Raw genomic sequence first — 27,485 nt, forward strand, 5'->3', positions numbered from 1 at the left:
CACCGGAAAATAAGGAAAACAACATTTGTCATGCTTGTTTTGTTTTTCTTGAGACATATTTTTTGTCTTGCATAACTTCTCACACCCAAGGTGAAATGAGAAGTGTCTATCCCTGATTCCTCTTCTTGTCTCGTTATTTTCCTGATGAATGCTCACAATCTGGCAACCGAGCAGAATCAATTCAAGAATCATTTGATCACGTCTTACAATTGAAACAGAACACTAGATATGAAGATATGCTTCTTTGAAAAAACAAAATATAAATAGATTGTGACTCTACAGCTGTCGATACACATTTAACTAGTGATTATCTTTTTATTATATTATTTTTCATACAAACATGACCATGCTTTATGGAATACTGAATGTGGTCTGAACAAACTGTCTATCAAAGATCTATCAAGAAGATTGTGAACTGCTTCCCGTAATATACATTTATAAAACAACAAAAATATAAAATGCTTTGAAAATCTACTTTTATTCAAACAGGAGCAAGTGGATCCTCCTAGTATCCCTCATTTCACAATCTACATATAAACAAATCGTTTTTTCTTATCACTCCTTAAAGAAACCAAACCAAGAGCTGATAAGCACCAGTATTACCCAGCATGTCTTTGGAGTTCACCATCCCAAGGGAAATACAGGATCAGCCGACCAAATCTGAGTCAAAGCATAGCCGCTCCCCTCTTTTCAGTTTCGCTAAAAGCAGATGTCAGTGTGCAGGGTAAACCCCCGCTGTTGAAGTACAGTTCTCGGCGAGAAGAAACGAACACAGTGATATCATGTCTTTAAAGTTGCTTTATAAAGCCAGCACATAGAAATCGCAAAAGCGTGCATTTCAATATAGAACCCCCAGACGTCTTATGTGCTGCCACACCATTGTAAATAACAAAAAACCTTTCAATTTACTCCATTCTCAAGTGTCCTTCATGGCTCACAACAGCCCATCCCTTCAGAAAACCTCAACCTTCATTAAAACTCATTGCAAAACCTCACTGCAATTCTGGGGTCAACATAAATCCACAAACAAAACAATAATCAGGTAGATACATACAACAAAAATAACAGAGAAATTATATATATTTTTTGTTTTGACATAAAAATATGCTTTTTACATCCTCTTTTCCGATTCCTTCACATCCACGTCCATTATAGCACTTCCTGTACACTCAAATCCATCATTCTAGCTCCACGACGGCAGATCCTCTGTTCCGGGTTCAATACGTCTGAATGTACATATGAGAGATGGTAGATTTTTCTTTTTCAAATAAGTTTCTTTTCAGATGTCGAGAAACCTCAAAATTTTGGCTGTTGAATGAAAGTTCCCTTCTCTCGCATTTTTAGCTGAAAGTCTTCAGCTAAGTCCACATCACGGTGAGTTCTGTGGTTAATGGCAGTGGTGACTCGTGAAATCCTTGTGTGGTAGAGATGTAGCGCTGTTGCGAGCTAAGCCTGGAGCAGAGAGGGTGGAAAAGTCAAAGGCATCAGATGACATCATCACAGACATTTGAATGAAAATCAGTGTTGAACAATAGATATTTCTATTGTGGTCACAGAATACAGAGATGATGTTCACCAAGTGTTGATGAAAAACGAGTTTATGAAGTTGAAATGATAAAGCAACAGTACAAACAGATATTTAATAAAAAGTATTCATTACTTATCAGACCTTGAAGACTTTTACACTCATGATTGGAAAAACTAATGAAGACTTTAATAAAAATTGTCTAAATGTAATCTAATGTTACACATAAATGGCCAATGATGGCGACCCTAATAAGACATATGAGATGAAGAATGTAAGGATGAGGAGTTGTTTGCCAAGCATGAGGGTGAAAATAAACCGAGGATGGAAATACCAACCCTGAGAATTCAGGATTGAACTAAGCATATTATCTTACCATGTGGTAAAGAGTGTTGAAGGGGTAGTTCACCCAAAAATAAATAAGGCCTACTCACTCTCTAGTCGTTCCAAATCTGTAAAAATGTCTTTGCTTTGTTCTACACGTAGACAGATATTGGTGGAATGTAACCAAACAGTTCTTGGACCTCATTCACTACCATCATAGAAAAAACAACAATCGTAATCAAGAACTGTTTGCTGTCCTACATTCTTCAAAATATCTTTTATGTTCAACAGAACAAAACAATTATAAAGTTATTTTTTCTACCATGGTAGTCGATGGGGTCCAAGAACTGTTTAGTTATAAGCATTATTCCAAATACCTTTCTCTGTGTTCATTAGAATAAAGACATTTATACAGATCTGAAATAACTTGAATGTGAGTAAATGATGACAAGATTTTTTTTGGGTGAAGTGGCCCTTAACACACAATAATACAAATGCATGCATAGCTGTATCTTGTCAAGTTTAAATGTGTCTCAATGAGTCTGTTTGATTATGTGTAAGTGAAAAATGAGATTTGAGACAAACAGGGAAAAGTCTAATGAACAACAAAGTTATTGTATGGATAGTCTGACCTCATTCGTTGCATGGAAAAGAACACCCGCACTCAGTTTCGTGGAATAAAAAAGCCCAGATAATGCCAAAATATTGTTTTCTATACCAATAATCCCTATTTTTCTTCTTTGAGCTCCTATTATTCCCTGCATGCATGGACACATTAATTCTGAAACAAACAAATCATACTAGAGAAAATTAAAGGATTAAAGTTTGGGTGATTTGTGATCGAACATGCACTTCTCAATAGTGACTGACACGATGCATCTTCTGGTCAGGCTGAGCAAGCAGTAATGGAGGGTGGGTGTTACGTTATGAAGAGGACAAGCAAATGCAAAAGCACCAAAATAAAGCATTCACACAGGATAAAAGATACACACAGGACCTACCATGCATGCATTTAGACCCAGGAGTCAACAGGCTGAGGTTTAACATCACAAGCATCCACCAGACTGACAGTTGGCCTGTTGCTCCTGATATAGTGTTTCCTATTTGTGTCATTCTGCAGCGGTGGGAGAGGGTTTCAAAATCAGCAAAATCAACAGTTTAAACACACAGGTAAAAGCCAGAGTTAGTACTCACGATGAGGAAGCTCGGGGAAAAATAAACAGACAGAGAAATCAAATAAGAGAAAGGTCATTTAAGAAAACGCATGCAAAACTGAACTGTTAAATGCTGAGAGAACCATTCTGAAAACAAGAAAACTTCAGTTGGGTTATATTGAAGTGTACAAGCAGATATCGATGTGCCAACAGGGCGCAAGGTTACCGTTCATCAAACATTCAAACAACTAATGAGAAACATATCTGTGCGTTCAGTTAAACTAACAGTAGCATTGACAAAAATGTAAATTTGCCACAACGTCCATGTATGTGTATTTGGAAAGCTTATTAAATAAATTTAGCAGTTGGCATTTGAAACACAAAGCCCTGTCACAACACCGAGTTGAACTACAGATGGTGCAAAAATGTAGTCGTCAATAATGCAGCGTGTCCACGATCACAATCATCTATGAATGCCGTGTGGCCCCATTCAAATGCAGATGCGCAGTAAAGTGAATCACTCTCACGCTGGGCTCTGATATCGCTCATAAAACGAGATGACTCCATATAAGTCAAAAGGGAATACAAGAACTCAATCTACTGAAGCAGCCTTTCAGAGAAGGCACTTGATATGCGAGCCGTCCTCTCAGACGCCGGTCATTTCAATGTGAGGAGAGGACACACAGCATCTTAATCATCACCAAATGAATGACTATAAAATCATAATGCTGACATTAAATTATCTGTTTATGAGCGACGTTGGGTTGATAGGAAAAATTGTGGTCGATCAGCTTGTATACAGGGGCCAAAATGTTTAATGTGATTTTGGAATTAAAGAATATGTGTATTTTATGTTATTTTTATTTTGAGAATGATCATTTGGAAAGTAATGAACAATATATTAAACACTTATTTTATTTATTATATAAGGAAAGTACCAAATACATAAAAGAAAATTGGCCCTTTGATTTCACATTTAATTAATGATTTCCATTAATACATGACCCCCTTGGAACAAGTGAAAAACAGCTGAAAAAGCTCTGAAACGTGTAGTGTCTTAAGAGCACTTAATTTGATGTATTTTTATTATTTTCTTTTCTGGCAACAAATGTGATGTAAAACCTCTTGCTTTGTGGCATTGAATAAAATAAAAGTAAAATCAATACAAATAAGCCATCTCATAAAATATTAAGGACTAGCAGTCTACACTTTATAAAAAATAATTCAATTGTCTTAACAAATATCACAACGTTTTATTAATTTAATTAAATCTTTAAAATCATTAAACTGTTTTTTTCACAGTGGAACATTTAAAAACAATTGATAAAAATCCAACGGTTAATTTATCTAAAATGTATATATTATTTAAGTTTATTTAATGAAAAAATAAGTATTTCATTATCAAATTGTATTCTAAATACACACTTAATCTTTTTGGTGAATTCTAACAGAAATATTTGAGTTACTCAGATTTTCGTATTGTTTTAACTTACATTTACACAATTTAAAAAGTATATTTAATTTACAATTTTTTTGTGTAAATTTGTGAAAAATCAGTAAAGTTTTTTTAGAGTGTAGGTGTTTAGAGTGAAGCTTAGGGTTTGAAGCCAAGGTGTCTGAAGTATGTTATACAATTATTCTAGTATCTATTTCTCTTGAAAATGTAATTTTTGGTCCCTGAAGAATTTAATGAATCTATCGCCTTTGCTCTGACCTTTAATGGTTCTCGTTCCTGCAGGTCAGACGAACCGTCGCTGCTTTTGTACTTTAAGTTACTGTCTCTCTGGTTGATCGTTGAATATCCATCTAATGAGAGAAAGAAAGGAGAGAAGTAATCAGAAGTTATAACGCTCAGTGTGTCAACACCCTCAGCAGGGCTTCTTCAGACAAGCAGCATCAGATCCTTCGTCGGGAGGCGTCCTGTACGTGCTGCATCCTCACATCAGATCTTTACGCTTCCGGCTGAGATGTTTGTGATGTGTGTGAGCATTGCGGTGCTAGTGTACGTGCAGGCGGGCGGTTCGACATGTCCTTCAGCCCACTCGAGCAGCACCTCGTCTCTAGCCCTGTCCAATTATTGTCAGTCAGGCTTGGAGAGGACGCAGTGCAGCGGAGAAGATCAGAAACACTGCGCTATAACGAAGAAATGCTGGTCTGTATCGCTGTTGAACTTGTTTAAATTTTCATTGGCTCAAAGCACAACATGCATTTTACACCGCAAGCATCTTATTAAAAGAGGGTTTGTGCAGACAGCATTGAAATGACACTTTTCAAAAAACGAAAAGGGATTCATACACCGTAAGAATTCAATAACACTGGAACCTTAAAACAGTGCCGCTGTTTGGGAGACATTGCGGGGAACTGAGTATATATAGTTCCCTTTCTGTCGGTCTCTCGACGTTGTGTCGAGAACGACAGATGGGGTTCGCCCTTGAGAACCAATCAACTCTGACTACTATAGAAAAGGCCAATGAAATTTGGCGAATGAAATTTGCATGCCGGGCTCCGCCCCCGGATATCCGGTATAAAAGGAAGCCGGCGTGCAGCATTCATTTACCTTTTGTTCTTCAGAGCCTTCGCTCATGACTACGAACTGAACGAATTCAATGAATTCTTCGTCTTCTTCTACTGCCGGATCTACGACGTGTAGCAGCGGATCGTCCCTACCTGCAGCGACCTTCCCCTGGGCGTCTCGGCAGTTCCGAGGGTATGAGATTTATCTAAAAAGTCCTTTTCAGGACTGACTGAGCATTCTCCAGCGCGGCTGTTCTCTTTGGTGCGGAAAGGAATGGATACGATCGCTGCATTAGGTGTCTGGGCGTCCAGCACACTGAAGCAGCGTTCGTTGACACATCTGCCCGCACTGCGGGTAGATTGTCATTCAGAAGTTGCGGTCACGGGTGGCTGTCTTCCTACGGGAACCAGCCACCATTTCGTTTGCTACCAGGGCTGTGACATCTGTGGCTACGGCCCTGATGACCACCCATGTTAGCAGCGTTAGTGATATGGGGAACTCTGCGAACGTAAACCCGCCAGCTAAGTGCTCACGGGCCGATCGCACCCCGATTCGCTTTTCTGAACGTTCCCCAACCGGCGGTGGCATACCGTCCGGATTCTCACGCACACACATCGAGAACGACATGTCCCGCTGTTCTCTTGGGTGCGGCAGGGGACTGACACGATCGCTGCATTAGGTGTGTGGGCGTCCAGCACACTGAAGCAGCGTTCGTTGACACATCTGCGCGCACTGCGGGCAGATTGTCATTCAGAAGTTGCGGTCACGGGTGGCTGTCTTCCTACGGGAACCAGCCACCATTTCGTCTGCTACCCGAGCGGTGACATCTGTGGCTACGGCCCCGATGACCACCCACGTTAGCAGCGTTAGTGATATGGGGAACTCTGCGAACGTAAACCCGCCAGCTAAGTGCTCACGGGCCGATCGCACCCCGATACGCTCTTCTGAACGTTCCCCAAACGGCGGTGGCATACCGTCCGGATTCTCACGCACACACATCGGGAACGATGTGTGACGTAGATGAGATGTCGCTCGCAGCATCGGAGGGAGACTGACATCCGACTCTGACGAATCCGAGCTCCACCCCCAGCGGTCGAGTTAGGAGGAAGCAGAAATGTCATTCATGCTAACCCGGGGTTCCGGAGGTGCATGAGGAGCTGTGTAAAACTTGGAGCGCTCCACTCTCGGACCGCTCCAGTGAAAACCAGCTCCACCTCCCTTACTTCCCTCGATGGTGGGGCAGCCAAGGACTGCGTCGAGATCCCCCGAGTGGAACGTCCGCCCGCGGTGCACCTGTGCCGCGGACGGCTACCACCTGGGGGGAATCGGCCACGCCTACGGTCCAAAGCACGTAAGACTTCGGCATCACTGGTGTCGAGGGCTTGCGATGCCGCGGACAAGGCTGCCTCCTCTCTCTTCGCCATGGCCATCCTGCAGGTCCGCCAGGCCAAGGCGTTGAGAGAGCCCCACGAGGGTAAGACCGACCTGGGTATAATGCAGGATCTCCGTGCCGCCGCTGATAGCGCTCTACGGGTGACTAAGGCGGCGGCACGGGCCCTGGGTCGGACGATGTCCACGGTAGTGGTCCAGGAGAGACACCCCCGGCTATACCTTGTGCAGAAGAGTGATACCAAGGAAGTCCGCTTTCTTGATACACTCATCTCGCAGGGTGGGTTGTTGGTAAAGACCGTCGAGGACTGCGCTCAGCAGTTTTTGACGGTGAAGCAGACAGTGGCAATTAACCACATTTTTCTCACCGCGACTCGGCCGCCTGAAGGCCTCCGAGATCCCGCGTGACGTCTGCTTCCCTGCAACCCAGGACCCCTTCGACATCGATTCCGGTTCTTGTGCCCCCACAGGCGGCACCCCGGAAGTAGAGGTCGAGGGGGAAACCTCCACCCCGTCAGCAAACTTCTCACGAGAAGGGACACTGACGGGAAGACTCCAGGGAGAACAACATCGGGCCCGAACCATCACAGCCACGGCTCTGATCGGTCGGCACGTGACGACTCCTGCCTCGTCACCAAAGCCGGGCCCTTTTCAGGGCCTGGCGCCCACTTACTCACAGAGTTTTTCGGTCTCCCCGGGTGTACTTGCAGCCGATCCCACACTCCACTGGACTGTGCTCGGCGAACCGACCTCACGCCCTGGCGAGGCGTGAGGTCGTACACATACGACAGTTGTCACCACTCTCAAACCGACAGTGCGTGCCATTGTCCCGCCAGGCAGGTAAAAAGGCGGAGCCATCCTTCCCTCCGGGGACCCCCCGCGACAGATGGTTAGCTCCGCCAGCCGACGAACCACCCCCCGTGGAAATGATGAAGCAGACTGCCCCCTTGGTCACCCTGTACAGTCCCTGGGAGCTCAAGAGCTGCCCACACTGTCTCGCTGGCTAATGCGGGTGGTCCGTCTTGGTTACTCGATCCAGTTTCCCAGAGACTTCTGGCAAAACAGGCATCGAGTTCGTCCAAAATCAAGACGTTCAGTGGGTCACAACCTGCACTTCATCATTCCCTAGAAAGACGGCAGGTTGCCATAGGTCTGCGTACCCTGAACAAGCACCTTCACGAGTTGCCGTTCAGATGCTCACGCAGAGGCGCATCCTGACATCTATCAGGTGTCAGGATTGGTTTGTGGCAATCGACCTGAAGGACGCTTACTCTAATGTCTCGATCCCCTCGACACTGCCCCGTTCCCATGGTTCGAGTTCGAGGGGTGGGCATATCAGTACAGAGTCCTCCCTTTCGGCCTGTCCCTGAACTATCTCGACGACTGGCAAACACTCGTGAGATCTGTTCTGTACACAGAGGGACCTGGTGCTCCGGCATCTAGATCGATTGGGATTTCAGGTCAACCGAGAAAAGAGCAAACTCTCCCCAGTGCAGAGCATCCTCTTTCTCGGTATGGAACCAAACTCTGTCACCATGACGGCACAGCTGTCCGCAGCACGTGCCCAGTCAGTGTTGGAACTGGAGGCTCCTGGGACACATGGCATCCTCCGCGGGGGTAAGACCCCTCGGGCTGATGCACATGAGACCGCTTCAACACTGGCCACAGAGTCAAGTTCCGAGGACAGCGTGGCACACCGGCAGCAGGCGCACGGTGATGACGCCCTGCTGCCGACGCACCCTAACCCCTTGGTCTTCCATGACCTTCCTCTGGGCGGGGATTCCCCTCGGGCAGGTTACGAGGCACGTCGTGGTGACGACGGACGCCTCGCTGCAGGGGTGGGGTGCAGTGTGCAACGGGCACGCAGACGCGGGGCGCTGGACGGGCCCCCGTCTGCGCTGTGCAATTGCCTAGAGTGGTGTACGCTCACGGTAACTAACACAACTTGCCCGACGCCTCCTCCTGTGGAGTTAGCAGGTGATCCGCTCCCTGCGGGCCACACACATCCCAGGCAGACTGAACCAGACAGCCGACACGCTCTCTCGTCAGTATACGCCTTGCGGAGAGTGGCGACTCCACCCCCGGTCCAGCTCATTTTGGGTGTTGTTCGGACAGGCACAGATAGACCTCTTTGCCTCCCATGACACCACCCATTGTCTGCTTTGGTACTCCCTGACCGAGACCCCCTCGGCACGGATGCCCTGGCGCACAGCTGACCACGGGACGGGCGGAAGCACACCTTCCCCCCCCAGGAGCCTCCTTGCACAAACACTATGCAAGGTCAGGGAAGAGGAGCACCAAGTGTATTGGTTACACCACACTGGTCTAACCGCACTTGGCTTCAGAGTTGATGCTCTGAACAGCGACTCCCCCTGAACCATTCCCCTGACAGAGGACCTGCTCTCTCAGGGGAAGGACACGTTCTGGCATCCCAGATCAGACCTCTGGAACACCCATGTCTGGTCTCTAGACGGGACGAGAAAATCCTGAGATGGCTACTCCCCCTCTATGGCTGAGACCATCACCCAGGCTAGGGCCCCATCTACTAGGCGGTCACACGCCTCTAGACGGCGCCTCTTCTCGTCCTGGTGTCTCTCTCTCTCACGAGAAAAGACCCACTGAGGTGCTTGATCAGGATTGTGTTCCCCTTCTCACGAGACTGGAGACTAAGATCTCCCCTCCAAACTGAAAGTGTATGTAGTCGCTATCGCTACTCATCACGACTCAGTTGATGGAAAGTTTCTAGGGCAACTCGACCTGGTCACCAGGTTCCTAATGGGCGCGAGAGGGCGGAATCCGCCTCATCTCCGCTCCATACCCTCTTGAGAGCCCCTCAGAGGTTCCGATCTTCCTCACCTGAGTAAGACGGCCCTCCTGTTGGTGCTCGCTTCCGTCAAGAGGGTAGGGGACCTCCAAGCATTCTCTGTGTCCCCGGATTGCCTTAAATTCGGCCCTGGTAACTCTCACGTTATCTTGAGACCCAGGCCCGGATACGTGCCCAAAGTTCCCACTTCTCCCTTCGGGGACCAAGTGGTGGACTTGCAGGCGCTCCCCACTGGGGAGGAAGACCCAACCCCATCCGTGTTGTGTCCTGGACCGCACGCAGAGCTTCAGTAGCTCTGACCAGCTCCTTGTTTGTGTTGGAGGACAGCAGAAGGGGAAGGCTGTCTCCAAGCAGAGTCTGGCGCACTGGGTCGTGAATGCCGTTACGACGGCATTTCGATCTCAGAATCTCCCATGCCCATTGGCAGTGAGGGCTCACTCCACCGGAGTTTAGCCACCTCCTGGGCACTGGCAGAAGCACCTCTCTAGCAGACATCTGTAGAGCTACGGGTTGGGCTACGCCCAAACACCTTCGCAAGGGTTAACAACCTTCGCGTAAACCTGGTGTCAGCCCACGTCCTGCGTGGCGACATGTAGGACTGGCATCCGGGGGGGCGTATGCCTGCGAAAGCACCTTCCCACCCTCCAAGAGGTTGGGTCAGTGTGCTATTTACCCTTTTCTTCTTACCCAAACACATGGCTAAGAAAATTGGTACCTCACCAACCTTCCTTCTTACCCAGACACTGGTTAAGAACAGGCACTCCATCCATCACTAAGCAAGCACCTCCTGGGGGTTGGCTGGGCAGAGCAGCCTTCCCCCTTAGGCCGGGAAACCTTATGACCTATCACAGATAGTTCTAACCGGACCTGTGCTATCGGACGCAGTAACACCCCCTCCGTGGGCTGTTCCGTCTGTTATACCCTCATGACAATGGTTCCCACACATGGTAACCCATGAGCTTCCCCAGGTGGACCTCCACCTCGCGGCACTACCCAGTCCGCCCGTTCCATGCGTTCTCCTCCAAGGACGAGACCATATCATATCTCCACCATATTCCTCCCCACGGGTAGGAGGTGGCCTCTGCAGCGCTTCTCTGATTAAGAGTTGCGCTTTTCCCGGTGTAAACCCGAGCCGGACGGCCTCTCGCCTGTAGAGAGCTAAGGCCCCGTCCGTGAAAGGTTACCGGTCAGGGCTGTACCCATCTTTCTCCCAGAAAGCTCTGGAACCCCCCGACCACCACACTGGTAGGTTACAAGTTTCACGAAAGCGTCGAGCTGACACGCCCAGGCTTGTTACCGTCGCTTCGCTGAGATTGTGACGCGATACAGCGTTTGTGGCGTTTTCCATAGATAACCCCATCTGTCGTTCTCGACACAACGTCGAGAGACCGACAGAAAGGGAACGTCTTGGTTACGTATGTAACCTCAGTTCCCTGATGGAGGGAACGAGACGTTGTGTCCCTTATGCCACAAACACGTATCGTATTCTGCTGCAGTCGTGAGAGGATCTCAGGCTCTTCAGAACAAGAGGTAAATGAATGCTGCACGCCGGCTTCCTTTTATACCGGATATCCGGGGGCGGAGCCCGGCATGCAAATTTCATTCGCCAAATTTCATTGGCCTTTTCTATAGTAGTCAGAGTTGATTGGTTCTCAAGGGCGAACCCCATCTGTCGTTCTCGACACAACGTCTCGTTCCCTCCATCAGGGAACTGAGGTTACATACGTAACCAAGACGTTTGTTTTATTTATTGAGATTATGCAAGCATAGACTTACCTGGACCAAATTCATCCATAGGTATCATATCACCACTGCCACACCCTCTGCTGCCTGCAAACATTTTATAGGACCGTTTTTTCATGGCAATGAGACTCGAGCCCATTTCAAACTGAATGTTCTGAGTTCAATAGAAGTTAAGATTTGTCGGCAATTCCTGCGACCTGTTGTCAATTACAGTGGAAAATATGTAGACCAATCCTTCACTTTGTGAAATTAAGCAAAAAATGGGGTGTTGGAATATACAGTTCTAGTCAGAACGTTTGACTGAAATGTTTCTAACCATCTAAAAAATCCTTTAATCTCAATGTATATGCTGAAATGTTTCAAAAATAATTTTGTAATATATTTGTGCCATGTCACATTTTTGTCTAATGAATCTTCAGATCAAAAGATTTGTGCAGTCAAGATCAAAATGTAAAAAGTGACACTTAACTTAACAGTGTATACATCGCACAAATAGCACAAATTGTATATTTTACATGAGCGAGAAGTCACGTTATCATTGAACATTGTTGGGCCCAAGCAATTTAATCTTGGGTCTCTTCACATTGATCAATACCCTCCTCTGACGGTACAGTTACTGAATAAAGATCACAGATGCTGCCGACAAAGCCTAGCTTCTATTTAACTTGCCTTCACCTTACAATACTTTGAAGAAGTTTTTTGAGGACTTTCCTCCACATTAGGCCAAGCAGGGAATGAAGTGGAAGTGATGAATGTGATTAAATGTATAGTTGTCATGAGCATCCATACAAACGGTGGTAATAAAACCAGTAAAGCAAAAAAGCCAAAGCTGTCATGCAAACTCCTCTCTCAATGAGATGTGTTGTGCTCGGGTGGACGGATGGGACTCTTTATGGCAACACTGCGGTAATTTACTATCATTTGACTTGAGAGTGAATGAATAATGAGCTGCTATACCAAGGCCCATTAATCTGCAGTCTGATCCTCATAAATCTTTCTGTATCATATGGACGGCTCAAATGACTGATTAAAGCACTGGAGATGGGAGCAGCTGCGCACATCGGCTAAGCGACAGGGGGGGAAAGATCAAGCATTTTGCCACGTGTGAAAACACAGAAAGTGGTAGAGTTTACAAGATACACTTGTGTAGGTGCACCTGAACCTCCAGATGTACCCTGAGCACCTGGATGAGCAACTCTCTGTTTGGGATCTTACGCTAACCTTGGTTCTTTTCCATCAGGGGGAGGGTTGTGTCATCGTAGCCCGGCTTGCAGCTCTTGGACCCTTTGGGAGTGCCGGACGCTATAGGCTGAAAATAATCAAGAATTAAAGAAAGTGTCAAAAATAAAATGTGCTATAAAATAATAATACTAATACAAAAATGTGTGATGTAAATAATTTTCAATAATTAAAAATATCATTAATATATATTTTCTTTTCTTTATGCAAAATATTTTTCTTGTATAGATTTTTTTCTTGTATTCTTGTATATATATTTTTTATTGTGAAGTAACATTTGCTATGTGCTGAAAATAATCAAGAATTATCCAAATTTAAGTGTGATACAAAACAATATAATTACAATTATATTTTAAAAAGCATAAATGTTTTTTATTTTCTTAATGCAAAGCATATTTAAAGTATAATTTACTTTTCGTACAGATTTTTTATTTGATTTTATACTATACTTAGTATATCTCTAAGGTATAATAAGAAAGAAATGTACATTTGTCTTCATTTTGCTCTACCTGGAAGTGCGTCTTATTCCAGCCATCCTTGGTCAGGGCATTTCTCAACTCCTTATAGCTCCAAACCGTCTGGAGTACATGGGAGGCAGCTTTGGTCTCCCTCGCCGACTGGCTGCAGCGCACAAACACGAGGGAAAGAGAGAATCCAGAGCTCAGTGGAATAACTCTCAAATGATCTTCCCCTGAAGACACCACGTCTTAAATCTCCCACCCCTGTGGCCAAAGATTTCTCCCTTTTTTTTCTTCATTAGCTTTCTCTGTGATCCTCACTTAATTACCAGGAGTCTAAAACTTCATCGGCACATCTCCAGAGTCAGAGAGACAGCCACGCTCCAATCAGGCATGTACTGTTTAAAAAGTGAATCTCTCACAATCAATATTTAGTTTTGCACAAACTGTACTCGGGCAAAAACACCATGTAAAGTGTTAAATGGGGTCATCTGTGGAAAGATTTGGGGAGGTTTGTTTAACATACGGCTTCTCTCTTGAGATGCCTGCTGCTTTTGATATCTCCAACACTTTATTTAATATTCAGTTTTTCACATGCATACATTAACGATGACACATGTTGATAAAAATAAGTCACTTCAAAGAGCACTGTGCTGAAAGTCTTGTTGCTGTTATTCTGGCGGAGGCGGAACCAAACCACAGATCAAAATCCTGTTGCTTGGTGCTTACTGCACTTAACAAGCCTTAAAGGAATAGTCATCTAAAAATGAAAATGATTTACACATTTAAAAGGTTGTGTGAATAATATCACATAACAGGAAAGGCTGTGAACAAACCGTAGACTAATAACGCTAAAGAGAAGTTTGGTGGTTTCTTCATCCAGTGCTTACCTGGTCCTGTTGATGGCCACTAGTTTGTCGATAGCTTGTGCGGTCATGAGAGAGCGAGCGTTCTCAGAGCTGTCAGTGATGATTTCATGGATGGTGTTTAAGATGGCCACCACCGTATCTTCCTCTAGGTTCTTGGCTGGCCGCTGTTGGCCACTCGGCAGATTGCTAACCAAGTCCCTCATGGCGTAACTCCCTGGAAAGATATTACAAAGAAATGAGAGATGCACCTTTGGAAAAAAGCAAAACAAGTCGCAGACACAGAGGAAAAATAAAAACGTAATCATAAACTTGTACTCATGAACTTTCTACATTCCTAAGGAATAGTGTTTGAAAAAATTATGAGATAAAAAGTGTGTCCTTGGATATGCTGCTCTTGCCTATGAGGTCTTTGTTGCGGCGGTCGATGGACAGATTCCTCAGTGCGATGGCAACAGCTCGCACCACCTTATCTGAATCAGAACGCAGGAGCTCCACGAGGATAGGCAGGCCTTTCTCTTTACGCACCGTCGCACGGATATAGTTCGACCACTATAGAAATAAAAAGAAACAAGCTGTATAAAACCAATGATCCCCTGTGCTTAATACATTGAGAAAAAACTGAACAAAGAAATAGATGTGCATTTTTCTCTCCTACCTCATGTATAACACACAAGCAACCTTTTGAGAAGGCAACTTATTGCCACTAGGTGGAGCTAGTAGGCTTTGTAACAGTTACTACTTACTCCAAGATGCCCAAAAACATCAGCAAAAAAGTAGCAGTAATAAATTAATAAATAAACCCCTCAAATCCTCTTATAGACCACAGCCGCGAAATGTCCGTCTCCCTACGGCAGTGTACTTGGGACCAGCGTGTGTGTGGCCAAGCATAGAGATGAGGTGGTTTAACCGCTCAGAGAAACTGTGCGCTCATGCATGACTACTCTTGAGGTCATAAGCTGCTCCAGGAGACACAGAGCAGGAAACAAGGTGGGGCGGTTACAGTTAAACGGGATTTACTCTTGTAATAGGTATAGGGGAATGTGTTTATTAGGAGCGCTGTCTCTGGACTTCTGCCACGAAAAGTGGCAAGAGCCCCACCTGCCACTGTGGCAAAGAATGTCATAATTGTTCTCAGAGGAAATTGGATGTTTTGGCAAGGAAATGCACTGCAAGACACAAACCCTGAATAAATTACAATGAGGTTTTATAAAGGGAGTGGAATAGATATTGCTATAGCAGGATAATGATAGTCTTGCTTGTTGGATATGTTGGTGATTTGAAAAGCCAATTTGATTTTAACGTAAAGAGTTGAGGCAGAACCATAAAACATAATCAGAAGTAAAGAAATCTGTAACTTTTCATCTCTATCACCATCTACTGTATGTTTGAAACAAAAAATCGGAGGTTACTGTACGTGTGTTAACTCTTTCACCGCCATTGACGAGTTATCTCATCATAAAAAAAAAACGCTTCCCCGCCAAAGACGAGTTATTACGGCAATCAGAGTTTATAATGTTGTACAGCAGGTGGCGCTATTACACACCACTGGGAAAAAGTACAGAATCCCAGAACCTAGAACGTATATGTTTTAGCGGTTTTTAATGATTGTTCTGAGTGGAATCTGGCCGGAATCTTTGACAAAAAACTTTAATTATCTCAGCTGTTTAATCAAAATGATGCATTTTTGAAGAAACCTACCCACATCTACGGAGTGATAAAAAACAAACAGATGAAGATAGAAGAATACGGTTTCTTTTGTTTAAAATCTGAGACTCTGTTCTTTCATTTGACATATTGTTTGTCCATATGTTCTTTACAGAAAATGTACTGTGAGCCATTAAAAATGTTAAAAAACACTGGCGTAGGCTGGCAACCTTTTTTTAAAGAGGCTGGCGGCGAATGAGTTAAAGTCAAATAACATCTAACTGATAAAGTTGCACCCAACATCTTATTACATTTTTCTTAACTGCATTTTGAACAAAAAGATAATAGTACTGCTTTTACATTCCCAAACCATACATATGGTCCACATTTATTATTATGCAGTGACTTACGGTCCACTGTCCAGCGCTGAGATTCTGCAAAGCCCCGCCCGCTGCTTCAAGAGTGTTATAGTTCTGACTCTCCGTAAGCAAGGACAGATATAGACGAACCACTTCCGGCTGATAGAGTAATTCAAAACCTGCACACACATTCACAGCAGAATTAGAGATCACACACAAGACATAACACAAACCAACCCGGTCTAATCTATTGCGAATAAATAACACGCTATTGCATTATCGTGTAATATGTACGCCAAAGTTCGATTTTGCATGCAATATGATACGCCATTTTTTGCATGTACCTGGGTGGAGAGCAACCATTTTTAAAATGTACATGAAGAGGAAACACTGAAATAATAAAAATAATACTGTTAGGCTTATAGTTTGAGTTAGGGTAGAGGTTATAATATGCATGCACGCTAACATTAAGTTAAGGGTTTGGGGACAGGTTAATGAGACAAATTGTTGTTTAATATGCACACATGCTAAATTGGCGTATCATATGCACGCAAAAATAGGCATATTGTATGCACGCAAAATCAAACTTTGGCGTACGTATTACACGATATTGTACAGCTCGTGTGATTTATATGTAAATCATAAAATTGAGCTGCATAAACACGCTCTGGAGTGTATACTGATTGTATTTCCTCTCATCAGTGTTGTGTCTCACCTTGCAAAATGAAAATGAAAAGTGGACTAAATAACAGGTTAGGACAAATACATGATTATCAAGACAGAGAAAATGAGACAGAAAATCAAAGACACTCCACTTTCACAGATACAGTGAGCTGTTCAATAGAGAAAATGTCACAAAAAAGCCAATACTCTGATGACGTTTTTGCTGCTCAATAGCAGCGTCCCAATCACAAACCAATGAAATCAGCGAGTACACCAGAAAACATGACTTGACATCAGTAATTTTATAGACGTAGCTCCTTTCTGCTGATTTAGGGTCAGCACCTCCAGCTCAAAACACACAGGTATTCGAAAAAAAAAACCAAGAGAAGTTTGCAGTGGTTGTAGGGAGTGAATAATTATCTTGGAAGATGCTAAATGAACCGGCAGAAGTGCTGATGTATGCGTGCCTTTCTTGGGATTTGTTCGTGCTGTTTCTGGGAAGCTGTTTGTGCATCTGCTCGTCTATGACTTTTCACACACTAGGATTTGAAGACTGAATTGAATGTGCCATAGCGCTGAGCAATTCAAGATATCGACTGATCTAACGAAAACAAACAAGCATATCAAAGGAGGTTGATTGTCTATTCGATGCATTCTGGCGGGTGATGTCAGCAGCCGTGTCTGTGTGCCCGACATCCTGCTATTAGTTTACAGACGCCACAGACACAAACAGATTCTAGTTAACAGACATCATTTGGATCTTAAATCTTAAATATCTTAAATATGAACAGTCAAATTGATACTTTCACTGAAGGGTCGAGAAAGCTAGGGTTGGCCCAGTCCCATAAACAATATCTTGCGATACTACCAGCCGGAGTTTAATGATACCATAAAGAAACACGATGCTGTGTTATGTTTATAATTTAAATCTACTAAAAAAAAAAAAAATGTTCTGAAACATTCTGTATTAGCTATCTGTATTATACTGTACACTACAATATTTTATGGAATTAACTACAGTAATTGAATAAATTGTTGCAAAAACCATTGCATACTTTAATATTTACTATGGTTAGACACAACAACAGAGTGTCTAGGAATTTTACGAAGTAAAGTTTACTGTAGTAAATACAAAATGATACACTAGAAAATGTTTCACGAGGGAACTAATTCAACTGTGCAACACATTTCATTTATACAGCAATTTTTATAAAGGGAAATGTTAGGCTTGGTGAATGATTCAATCAATTCATTGAAAATTACTGATTTATTAAACAACGATTCATTCCAGAGTTATCATCTCGTCCGATTTGATCAAAAACGTATTCATTTAGGAGATAAAAACACCACAAAAAGGAGGATGTAAGTGCTTAAATGAATGTAAATGCAAATATGCAACATAACGTACGGTACCACGATACCACCATTTAAAAATTGTATTTGAGTAATAAGTATTAATTGTATTGAGTATTTTGAAGCTTTAGCATTGTGATTTTACCAAAATAGCACCAGTAACCCTACTCTGGGACAGTTCACCCAAAAATGAAAATTCTGTCATGAATTACTCACTCTCTAGTTGTTCCAAACCTGTATATATCCCTTTGTTTGGTTGAAAACAGTGAAAGATATTTGGACAGATGCTTGTAACGAAACAGTTCTTGGACCCCATTGACTACCATAGTAGGATAAATTACAATGGTAGTCAAAAGTGGCCCAATACTGTTTGTTGGACTCCTACATTCTTCAAAATATATTCTATTGAATTTAAAAATTTAGAAAGCGATTTTTCCTTTTATGGTAGTGAATGGGGTCCATAAAATTTTGGTTACAAGCATTCTTCTAAATATCTTTCTCTGTGTTCATTAGAACAAACTTCATAGAAATGAACATACTTTTCAGAAGCCTGACATTTAAAATATTCTTTTTTTATTGATTTTATGTAATATTCTAATTTTCTGAGACACTGAATTTTGGGTTTTCATTATCTGTAAGCCATAATCATCAAAATTTCTAGAAATAAAGGCTTGAAATATTTTGCTCTATGTATAATGAATCGAAATAATATATGGGTTTCACTTTCTGAATTGAGTGACAAAAAATGTAGGCCTCATTCATGATTTTCTAATTTTTTGAGATGTACTTGTATGATATGATATAAAGATCAATATCTGCACCTAACACCTATAATTTAGAAAGGGAGGTGTGACCTCCAGGACATGGGCTTGGTTGAGAATCCCTCAAGTTTTTATTTCTGACTGCTGGTGGTTTATGCAAGAGAACGACAGTCCTCGCCTTCCAGTCTGAACCTCAATTACTGTTTTAAGCTATTTTAAGTCTTTCTCCTCCACACTGCTTTAGAAGTCATCTTGAGTGAACGCAAAAAGACATCAGAGAAGCTCTAAGAGAGAGGACATGAACGGATTAGCTTTGTAAATGCACAAGTTTACTTTAAACACTGCGCTTTTATAACAGTCTAAGCGTCTTTGTTGGAAGTCAGAAATCACAGTAGATATTCAAAAGGAGTGCTGTACCTCTTTCTGTTTGACAATAACAATATTCCCTAATATCTTTCTGTCAAATGCAGTCAAAAAAAACTAAAATGCTTCATTTTATTCAGAAAAGTGACTGCCTGCTAGTTTGACTTTAACTAAATCTGGTCAATACACAGCAAACTAACCAATTTAAAGATCTTGTAGTGAGACTGCTGACAGATATATCACAGTTAATGAAGATTTCGCTTCGTAAGACTGACACGCGCGTAAAACCCTCTGCAAAGTTTCCGTCACGTACATGACAGGCCTTTGAAATACGGACGTCTGCGTCTCCAGATTCCCTCTTTCCTCAGTTCGTGGAGGCCGGATTTGTCTCTGGCAGAGCTGCAGTTCTGAAACAGCAAATTTTAAGCTGCGACTCGGGATTAGTTGCCAAAAATGTTCTTCCTTTAGAGAAAGATCAGAACAGCGGGAGAAATATGCCCTGCTCTGCAAATATCTTCAATTTGTTGGGATTTAAAGTCCACTTTTAAGAACAAAGTGAAAAGACGAACTGGTAGAAATGCTGGAAAAGATACCATACGCACACACAGACCAACTCAACAAAGTCTACCAAAGAAACCGATACTTGCCAGCCGTGGTGCCACGAATATATGAATGTAATTAACAATCTCTGGGGAAAGAATGAAGAGAATCACTTTAGCTTTGTAGTCGTACTTTCTTAAAAGTAGGTCATTGGAAAGGAAGTTAAAATGAGTGAGTGACAAGTGATAAACACGGAGCGACTGCTGTATTGACACATAATAATGACTTCCTAAATGGATGTAATTAAAAGGAGTTTAAAAGTGGTTTGACAAGTGCACACACGCACACAAAACACACACACACACCAGAATTCTGTCCAAGATTCCTTCAATAACCTCAAAAGGATTTTAAAAGCCCCCCTCAATGCAGCATTTATAAATGAGAAATCAATACCCAAATAAGGTACCAATGTACCCTGAGGCGACGGCAGAAGGAAAATGAGCCATGTCAATTCAACCTCTGACAGGCCTGAATGAGTCTATTTTCAAATATGAAGTCTCTCTTTATGTGGTGATTTGTGAGTAGCATCCAAAAAGATGCAGGAAGTGCCAACTGGCTTATATTGTTATAAGGTGTTATTTGCCATTGACTGCATCAAATGAAGGAAGGTAGTCACGGCTTGCAAACAACATCACAGCATCTGCGCCCAGAAGGGCCGCCCATGGAGACATGAAGTGGTGTATTCTTTAGGGAACACGACAAAGCACCTTTCTCATTCTGAGTCCCTCCACAGGCCATTGGAACGGAATAGACAAGCCTGTCAACTTTTTGATTTCTTCTTGGAATGCCTCTTTATAGATCGCAAGCCTCTGGCCGGCTCCAAGAATGCTTTGGTTCAATTCTGGAAGTGGCATCTGCCTCGCGCTCTGGTTGGCCCAATCCCACTGTGACATCCCAGAGTGCCGCGGGGCTGCCGAAACCAGCTTGTCACTTCTCACCCGAGGAGGCCTTTTTGCTTTTCACTTTTCCCCAGCGGTCCATATTATGCAGATGTCAATCTTCAAACCTTCCATTCCTAAAACAGATTTTCTTCTCTATGCTTCCACTCTAACCTTTCATTGACGAAACACCACATTTATTTACTTTTCTATGTCAAAACTGTTGTTTCTATCGTTACCAGAGCAGGCTTATTTATAAGGAATAATGCATTGAACATATTTATACAGGTTTCCCAGGGTTTTAATCTCTATGGGCGAAGCAGGATGTTTATTTGAAGCATTAAGATTGCCAAGAATAAGTTCTTAACAGCTGTGATCTAAACCTTTTGAGCAGCTACCTATGAAATAATTGTTAAAGGTATGCTTTGCAGAGAGACCTGAGGAATGTGATTTTAGATATCCATGTTTATAACCGGAGATGGTGGTGAAGCAGACATTGTCATATCTTGTAAACCAGAAGTATTTGGTGGAAAAGAAAGAGCCAGCTGAACTAATACAAACGATACCTTTAATCTCATATTTTCTGTGGTCATTTAATAAAGAACCCTGACAAGGTGAATTTGTCAAAAACACCATGAGCATAGAGGTCATAGTTAAAGGGACATTTCACACAAAAATAATTCATAATTTACTCTCTCATGTCATTTCAAACCAATGACTTTCCTTCTACTTGCAGAACACAAAAGAAGATATTTTAAACAACGTTGGTAACCCAACAACATCCCCACTGACTTCCAATCGTAGACACACACATTTCTATCAGCACGCCTGTCTGCAACGATAGTTTTACTTTTTTGTTGTGCTCACACTTCAGGCAGGTTGCTGCCTACAGAGCGCTCCAAACCATTCACTGAAAAGGTTTCATTTTGGATAGGATGCTACTTAAGAAAGCAGTAAACAGCAATACATCTTACTATTTTGTATAACAGAGCTTTTGCATCTGTCTAGACAAGGTTGAGAGGATGAGGTCTGTTACATCTTCCCTGAACAAGCATGATGCATATAAAACCTCTAATGTTAAATGAGCTGTCCAGACTATGCTCTTAATTTCTGCGTCTCGCAATTTAAAAACAAAAAGCTAATGGGTTTCACCTTGAGGTCTGGCTCCATTTAATTTCAGGCAGACAGAAGTGGCAGCTTGTGGGACGCACTGTGAATAGATTTGGAAACAAACAGGATGTAGAACACACAGCGAAGGCACTTAACATGAGCTCAGAGGGCTGCAATCTCACATCACAAGTATCATGATCTCACTATATGACGATAACACTTATCATTCAATTGGTTACAAACGCAGATGTACGACTTAACCTGGTGAGACCAGGCGGAAAAATCTGACAATGATGAAATAGGATGGAGGTGGTATTCATAATTATTTCATTTCAGGAACAACATGCTGGAAATTGCTCTGAACATGATAATATGAGAATGAGGCCAGCGGGCTAAAAGCACACGACTTCCGTAGACCGTCTTCGGCAAAATCGACAGTTTTGTCCGAATATTTCACAGATACATGTTGCTTTTAAATAATCTGGTGACGGTCATCTCACGACTGGAAAAAACATGGAGTTCAGTGAAACAAGAAAAAAAACAAGTACACTAATTGAACAATCTGCACTTTTCAGTTAGTATGTGATGCTGTGAATGAGCACACACATTTCGCTGCTGTCCTCTGAAACCTTGTATCTCCATTTTTCGTTATTTTTGTTGTAGTTGTTGTCATATATCATTATTATTAGTCACCCTTTATGTTTGTCACTTTGTTTTGCAAATATCTAACCAATATAAAATATTAAAAAGTGTTTGTCAACTTAAAGTACAGTGTTTTATTCATTCCCTGAAAAACATACAAGTTTAGAAGGAGTTTTTGAAAAATTTACTTCTATTCAATTCTTCTAATGCTATTTTCTATTCCCGGACCCCCATACTGTTGACTGTCTTAGTAGGCAATACCTGACCTGGTTTAATATTGTATGTATGCACAAAAAGGTAAATTAATGTCAGCTTGGAAGAAAATGCCACAAAATTTCTAAATATTTCAAAACCGTCCACCTCCAACGTCCTTTTTCTATTCTCTCCCACACTTTTTCACAGGCTGATGCTCTTTCCTTCTCTTCCAGCCACACGGCGTCTTTGTTAGGCTTGTTTGAGTCATTGGTGGGGCGCAAACGTCTGATCTGCTTTGCCTTGGAGAAAGATGTCCCTTTGCAGGGTTGATGTCATATCCCATTCTTTACAACCCACCTTCCTCCTGTCTCATGCTCTAGCATGTGATAAATAATCACACGCTCTCGGTTTCCCTCTCTCACCTACTCCGTATCTTTCTCTCTGGCACTTCATCTCTTATCCGCCAGCCTCTGATGCCCCATTCTTCATCGGCACAAAAACCTGCCTCGCAAATTATAACCTAAAGAATACAGTGCGGCCGTTGCAGACGTGTCAACCGCTCTCGCGTTTTGCAGATGACAGTTTTCGCTTTAAAGAGTCAATTTATAAAGAGACGTGTTGGCCAAACAGGAAACAATAAACTCTGACAGCTCTTTGTGTAGACGCAGCTGACGGCTTGGCGAGTAATCTGTGCCTAATTGCATTCAAGTATGTGTGTGTATGTGAAGCATCTCTCGGAGAAACAGAAACATCCTCTTCGAGCTGAAAAGCTGCACACAAAGGCCCCGATGGGAGGGTAAATCTCACTCTATTCCCTCCCGGTAGTTTAATTCAGCCCTGTAATTATTGCATAAGCCATTAGGCCGGTGAAGAATGGGTTGCTGTATCATGTACATGCACGGGATGATAATACAGAATGCATAGCTCTTTTGCTCAGCCAGATTCTGGTGTGTACAGTTACTCATGGCAATACTAATAAACATCAATACTATTATTAAGCGCTTGTTTTATAATAGAAACTATAAAGCAAACCCAACCACACATTCAGCTGATGAGATTATATATTCATATATATATCTTTTTTTACATTATGTATATATAAATTTAGTGAGCAAAATATGAGCATTCAAAATCCACTTAAACCAAATATGTAATGAGGTCAAACTCCTGTATACCTGCAGCCCATCACATCCCCATTAGACACTGTCTGCCAGACTTGTTTTCACAAACAATAACATATGCGTAATGATGCGTATCACCCATTACATCCATCATTAAGTTTCTTGCAGCCTTCTGGCATCACACGCTATTTGCAAGCACTTCTAAAATATCTAGATGGAAGGATGCTTTTTTGACTGATCCGGGATCAGATTATCGCTGGACCAGGTGCAGGGTCATGATGGAGCGGGTGCCCAAAAGATGGTGTGTGACAATGAAACACTGCTGGCAGAATGTAATGAGGGGGATGGGGGCACACCTGAACCTGATTGTGCCTTGCGAGTGATGCCATGAATCCGGCGTTACATCAGCCCTCGGTCTTTCCTGTGCGCATGCCAGGTGTCATCAAGGACCAGACATTGTCAGGTGTACATTCTCAAAGGTAATTGTCTGACAGTGTCCTGATTTCACAGGGCATGTAGGTATGTGGTCAGCTTAGGTTCCATTACAAGTTTAATGGAGCATGTACACAGCATAGGGAACAAGTGTATATTAATATCTCACTGGTGCACTACTTGGTCCACGACTGTTGCAATGCATGCACATGGGTTACCAAACAGAAAAATGTTCTTCTGCAATAAAAAACTGAATCAGACATTTATCAATAAAATTATATAGTAAAGATATTATAAAGATATTACAAAAAATAGAAAAGATTTTATAACATTTATTGAAATGATTTAGATCATTTTTTGAACAATTTTCTTTCATTAGAAAATATTTTATTTTTATTTAAACTGAATTTAAGCCCATATCTGCAGAACTCCTATGCGTCTCCAGGCATCCTTTTAAGACATGATGCGATAACGGAAATAATTAAAATTGCAATGGCAACTTGCTACTGTAAACAAAAGCTCACAACACTTATGAATAAGAGACATCAAACTTTTAAGGATACACAATTAAAAGTACTACAGAGTGCTAATAAATGATTCCAAACCCTGCATGGTTACTGTCTCTAGGCATCTTATAATGGCTCTCAGCATCATGCCACATAAAAGCTGATGGTCTGTTGTTGATCGTAAGCTGTGCTGCTTGCTGTGATACAATAGAATCAATATTGTCAGCAGTGGGTGTGATAATGATTGGCAGGGTACAGGATGGCTTTAGCAATTTTCTTTGACAGACTGGCACCTCCATGGGTGGTATCAACGTCCATGGCGCACACCCCAAACTGTCTCCAATGATTCCCCAAACACAGACCTTCCGAGAAGGCAGGATGTGTACATGCCAGCTTGTTTATGTCCTTTAGAGGAGCTGGGTTGCTGTTAAGGGTTATCGAAACCACCTAATGAGTACTAATGTAAGCCATCTCTGTGTGTGTCTCAAACACGTCTGCCATGATGAGAGGGTGCAGTCATCTTCGGGCGATGTGTGTGTTTTACTCTGATTTCACTCTCAAGAGCGTGTGATTTCTAACACGGGAAAAAGGGGCAAGGGAGAGATGCTGTGAAGGGCGGATGGGAGAAGATGACAGAGGGATGTTTGTGTGAATGTCTGGGTGTTACATTCCTCACAGGCGGAGTGAGAGATGGGTAAATGGAGGCGCGACAATACCCCACCCATGAATGGCTTGAGATGTGGTTGCTCTTGCTCCAACGCCAAGACGTTCGACTCCCAAAGAACATAAAATATGATCCCTAAATTCACACCCTGATTTAAATTCAAGTGTGTTACATTGAGTGCGTTTACATGCACAGTCTTACTCCGGTTATGCTAAATAAGCTGATAACAAGTAAGGTCATTTAAACGAGTAAAACGGTTTTCTTTTATTGGGGAAAGCTCATAAACGGCGTAAGCAAAACCTGCCCGGTAGAGGTAGTTTTTTGCAGATTACTCTGATTTCTCACTGCATTTAAACGCCTTTACCGAGTTTCTCTCAGTTTTGTTTATGTGCGCATGTTTGACAGTGGAATAGTAAAAGTCCCAAACAGAAGTCATAGTAAAATAACGCATTAAGGTCTGCTCTTGAATCATGCAGTTGATGTAGAAAACGTGAAAATGAAGAACTATTGTTGAATATGCAGGTACATGAGAAGAGATATCAAAATTCAGCTTCTGACCGTTTTCCAGCTGCATTTTTAATTACTAAATAGACTATCGACAACGACAACACTGCACGCGAGAAAACTAGCAAGTATCAAACTTTAATGTAATCGCGTTTTTCTACGTAGCCGGTTTATTACAATGCATAAAAACATGTTAAAAAAAGTTTCTTTTTAAGCTGATTTTTTATAGATATCCGTTTATTTTGTGCATGTAAACGCATTCGCTGACACATGATAAATGTTTGGTAACAGTTTACTATAGACAAGTGATTTCAAAATGACGATTTTAATTTAATAAACTATACAATTACTTTCAGCTACGCAGTGTGAATGCTGAAACAATTATTTTATAGAATAATCTAAAATAAAATTATAAAAAGAGTGCACTGTGAATAATGCCTGGTCTTGTTTGAGATTTAGAAGTAGGGAGACAGTCGTTTCAAAATCACAGAGGCGTCTCACAGCATGTGGGAGGCAGACGGTGTTGACATAAAGTGGGGCCGAATGAGGCATGATAGTGTAAATGTGAAATGTACAGCTCTGATAAACAGCGGTGACACCAAAGAATTTGAGTTCATTAACAAAACATATGAGGAAAAAAGCGTGATCTTCAGTTTTATAGCTAAGGACTTCATCTCAGCAGTTTCCATTACGCTACTAATGGAGGACTCAAACAGATAGCCCAAATGGATCTCTCAAGTGTGGATTGCTGTAAAACATCCCAATTAGGAATGTCGTTCCCGTTGTTAAAAAGCTTTCTAAATTAAATCGAGGGTTCACAAACAAAGCCGTCAGGTACCGTGGGAAGATGTGAGCCATCTCATCTGGATCGCTCAGCCCTGTTTGGAGAATACGTGTGTCTCCATACCGGCAGAGTTGTCAGCAGGCAACAAAGGCAAATTAAATGAGATACAGAGCAATGCAGGGAAGCACGCACAACTCTTCAGGAAAAGAGTAACAAATGTATTTTCTATCTGAATCAGAGCGATATAACCTTGGGAGATGGCGTCCAAAGTGCAAACAAGCAATGTACTTTGTAATGACACTTTTAAGTAGAAAGTGATTCATCTCTATAATTAAAAGGCGTATAGCAGGGATATACAGCTCTGGTTTTGTCGCGGATTAACAACAAGAGAAAACATAAATATACAATGTATCAAATGCTGCTACTAAAGGTCTTTGCACATACAGTCCTAAATTTTCGTATGTGTTTATTCTTATTTGGCTCTCGTTTGTACAGTGTCTCTGTATTGTTTAAAAGGCCACTCAAAATGCTTGACGGATGCGAAAAACGGAAAAAAACGTACCCTGTCCAAAATTTTTTATGAAGGATGAAAATATCGGAGGCAGTGTGTAATGTGGTTGATATAACATGAGGTCGTATTTATTTTTTAAAGTGTGAAAATTTTGGCCGCAAATTTCGGACTCAATGTGCAATGGGATTAAATCTTTCTGAAAATAGACAGAAGAATGTTTCGAATTTTAATAAAACCGCAGTGTTTTTTATTTGTTGCTGTAGATGTAAAACAGCAAATTCATTGAGATTTATAGATTATACATAAACATGTATGGGTTATATCATGCAGTGAAACAGAAGAAGTACAAGAGCAT

The 27,485-nt window shown here is 42.3% G+C and overlaps 1 protein-coding gene across 16 annotated transcripts in view; it reads right to left on the reverse strand.

Annotated features, from left to right (window-relative positions):
- Window positions 1–454: 454 nt before the first annotated feature.
- The window catches only part of arvcfb (ARVCF delta catenin family member b), a 198,536-nt gene continuing 171,505 nt past the window's right edge, over window positions 455–27,485 (reverse strand). For 12 of the 16 annotated variants that reach the window (XM_056745031.1, XM_056745029.1, XM_056745030.1 and 9 more), the window contains 9 exons: window positions 16,095–16,222; window positions 14,439–14,589; window positions 14,062–14,254; window positions 13,223–13,334; window positions 12,696–12,783; window positions 11,508–11,561; window positions 4,718–4,809; window positions 2,851–2,963; window positions 455–1,452 (listed from right to left, as the gene is read on the reverse strand). In XM_056745031.1, the coding sequence (XP_056601009.1) occupies window positions 2,862–2,963; window positions 4,718–4,809; window positions 11,508–11,561; window positions 12,696–12,783; window positions 13,223–13,334; window positions 14,062–14,254; window positions 14,439–14,589; window positions 16,095–16,222 (920 nt within the window). In that variant the 3' untranslated portion in view covers window positions 455–1,452; window positions 2,851–2,861. The remainder of the gene's footprint in view (window positions 1,453–2,850; window positions 2,964–4,717; window positions 4,810–11,507; window positions 11,562–12,695; window positions 12,784–13,222; window positions 13,335–14,061; window positions 14,255–14,438; window positions 14,590–16,094; window positions 16,223–27,485) is intronic. The other 4 variants (XM_056745033.1, XM_056745039.1, XM_056745034.1 and 1 more) reach the window with 3 other exon arrangements.

Source organism: Triplophysa dalaica, chromosome 4, assembly GCF_015846415.1.
Source record: "Triplophysa dalaica isolate WHDGS20190420 chromosome 4, ASM1584641v1, whole genome shotgun sequence".
Lineage (NCBI taxonomy): Eukaryota > Metazoa > Chordata > Actinopteri > Cypriniformes > Nemacheilidae > Triplophysa > Triplophysa dalaica.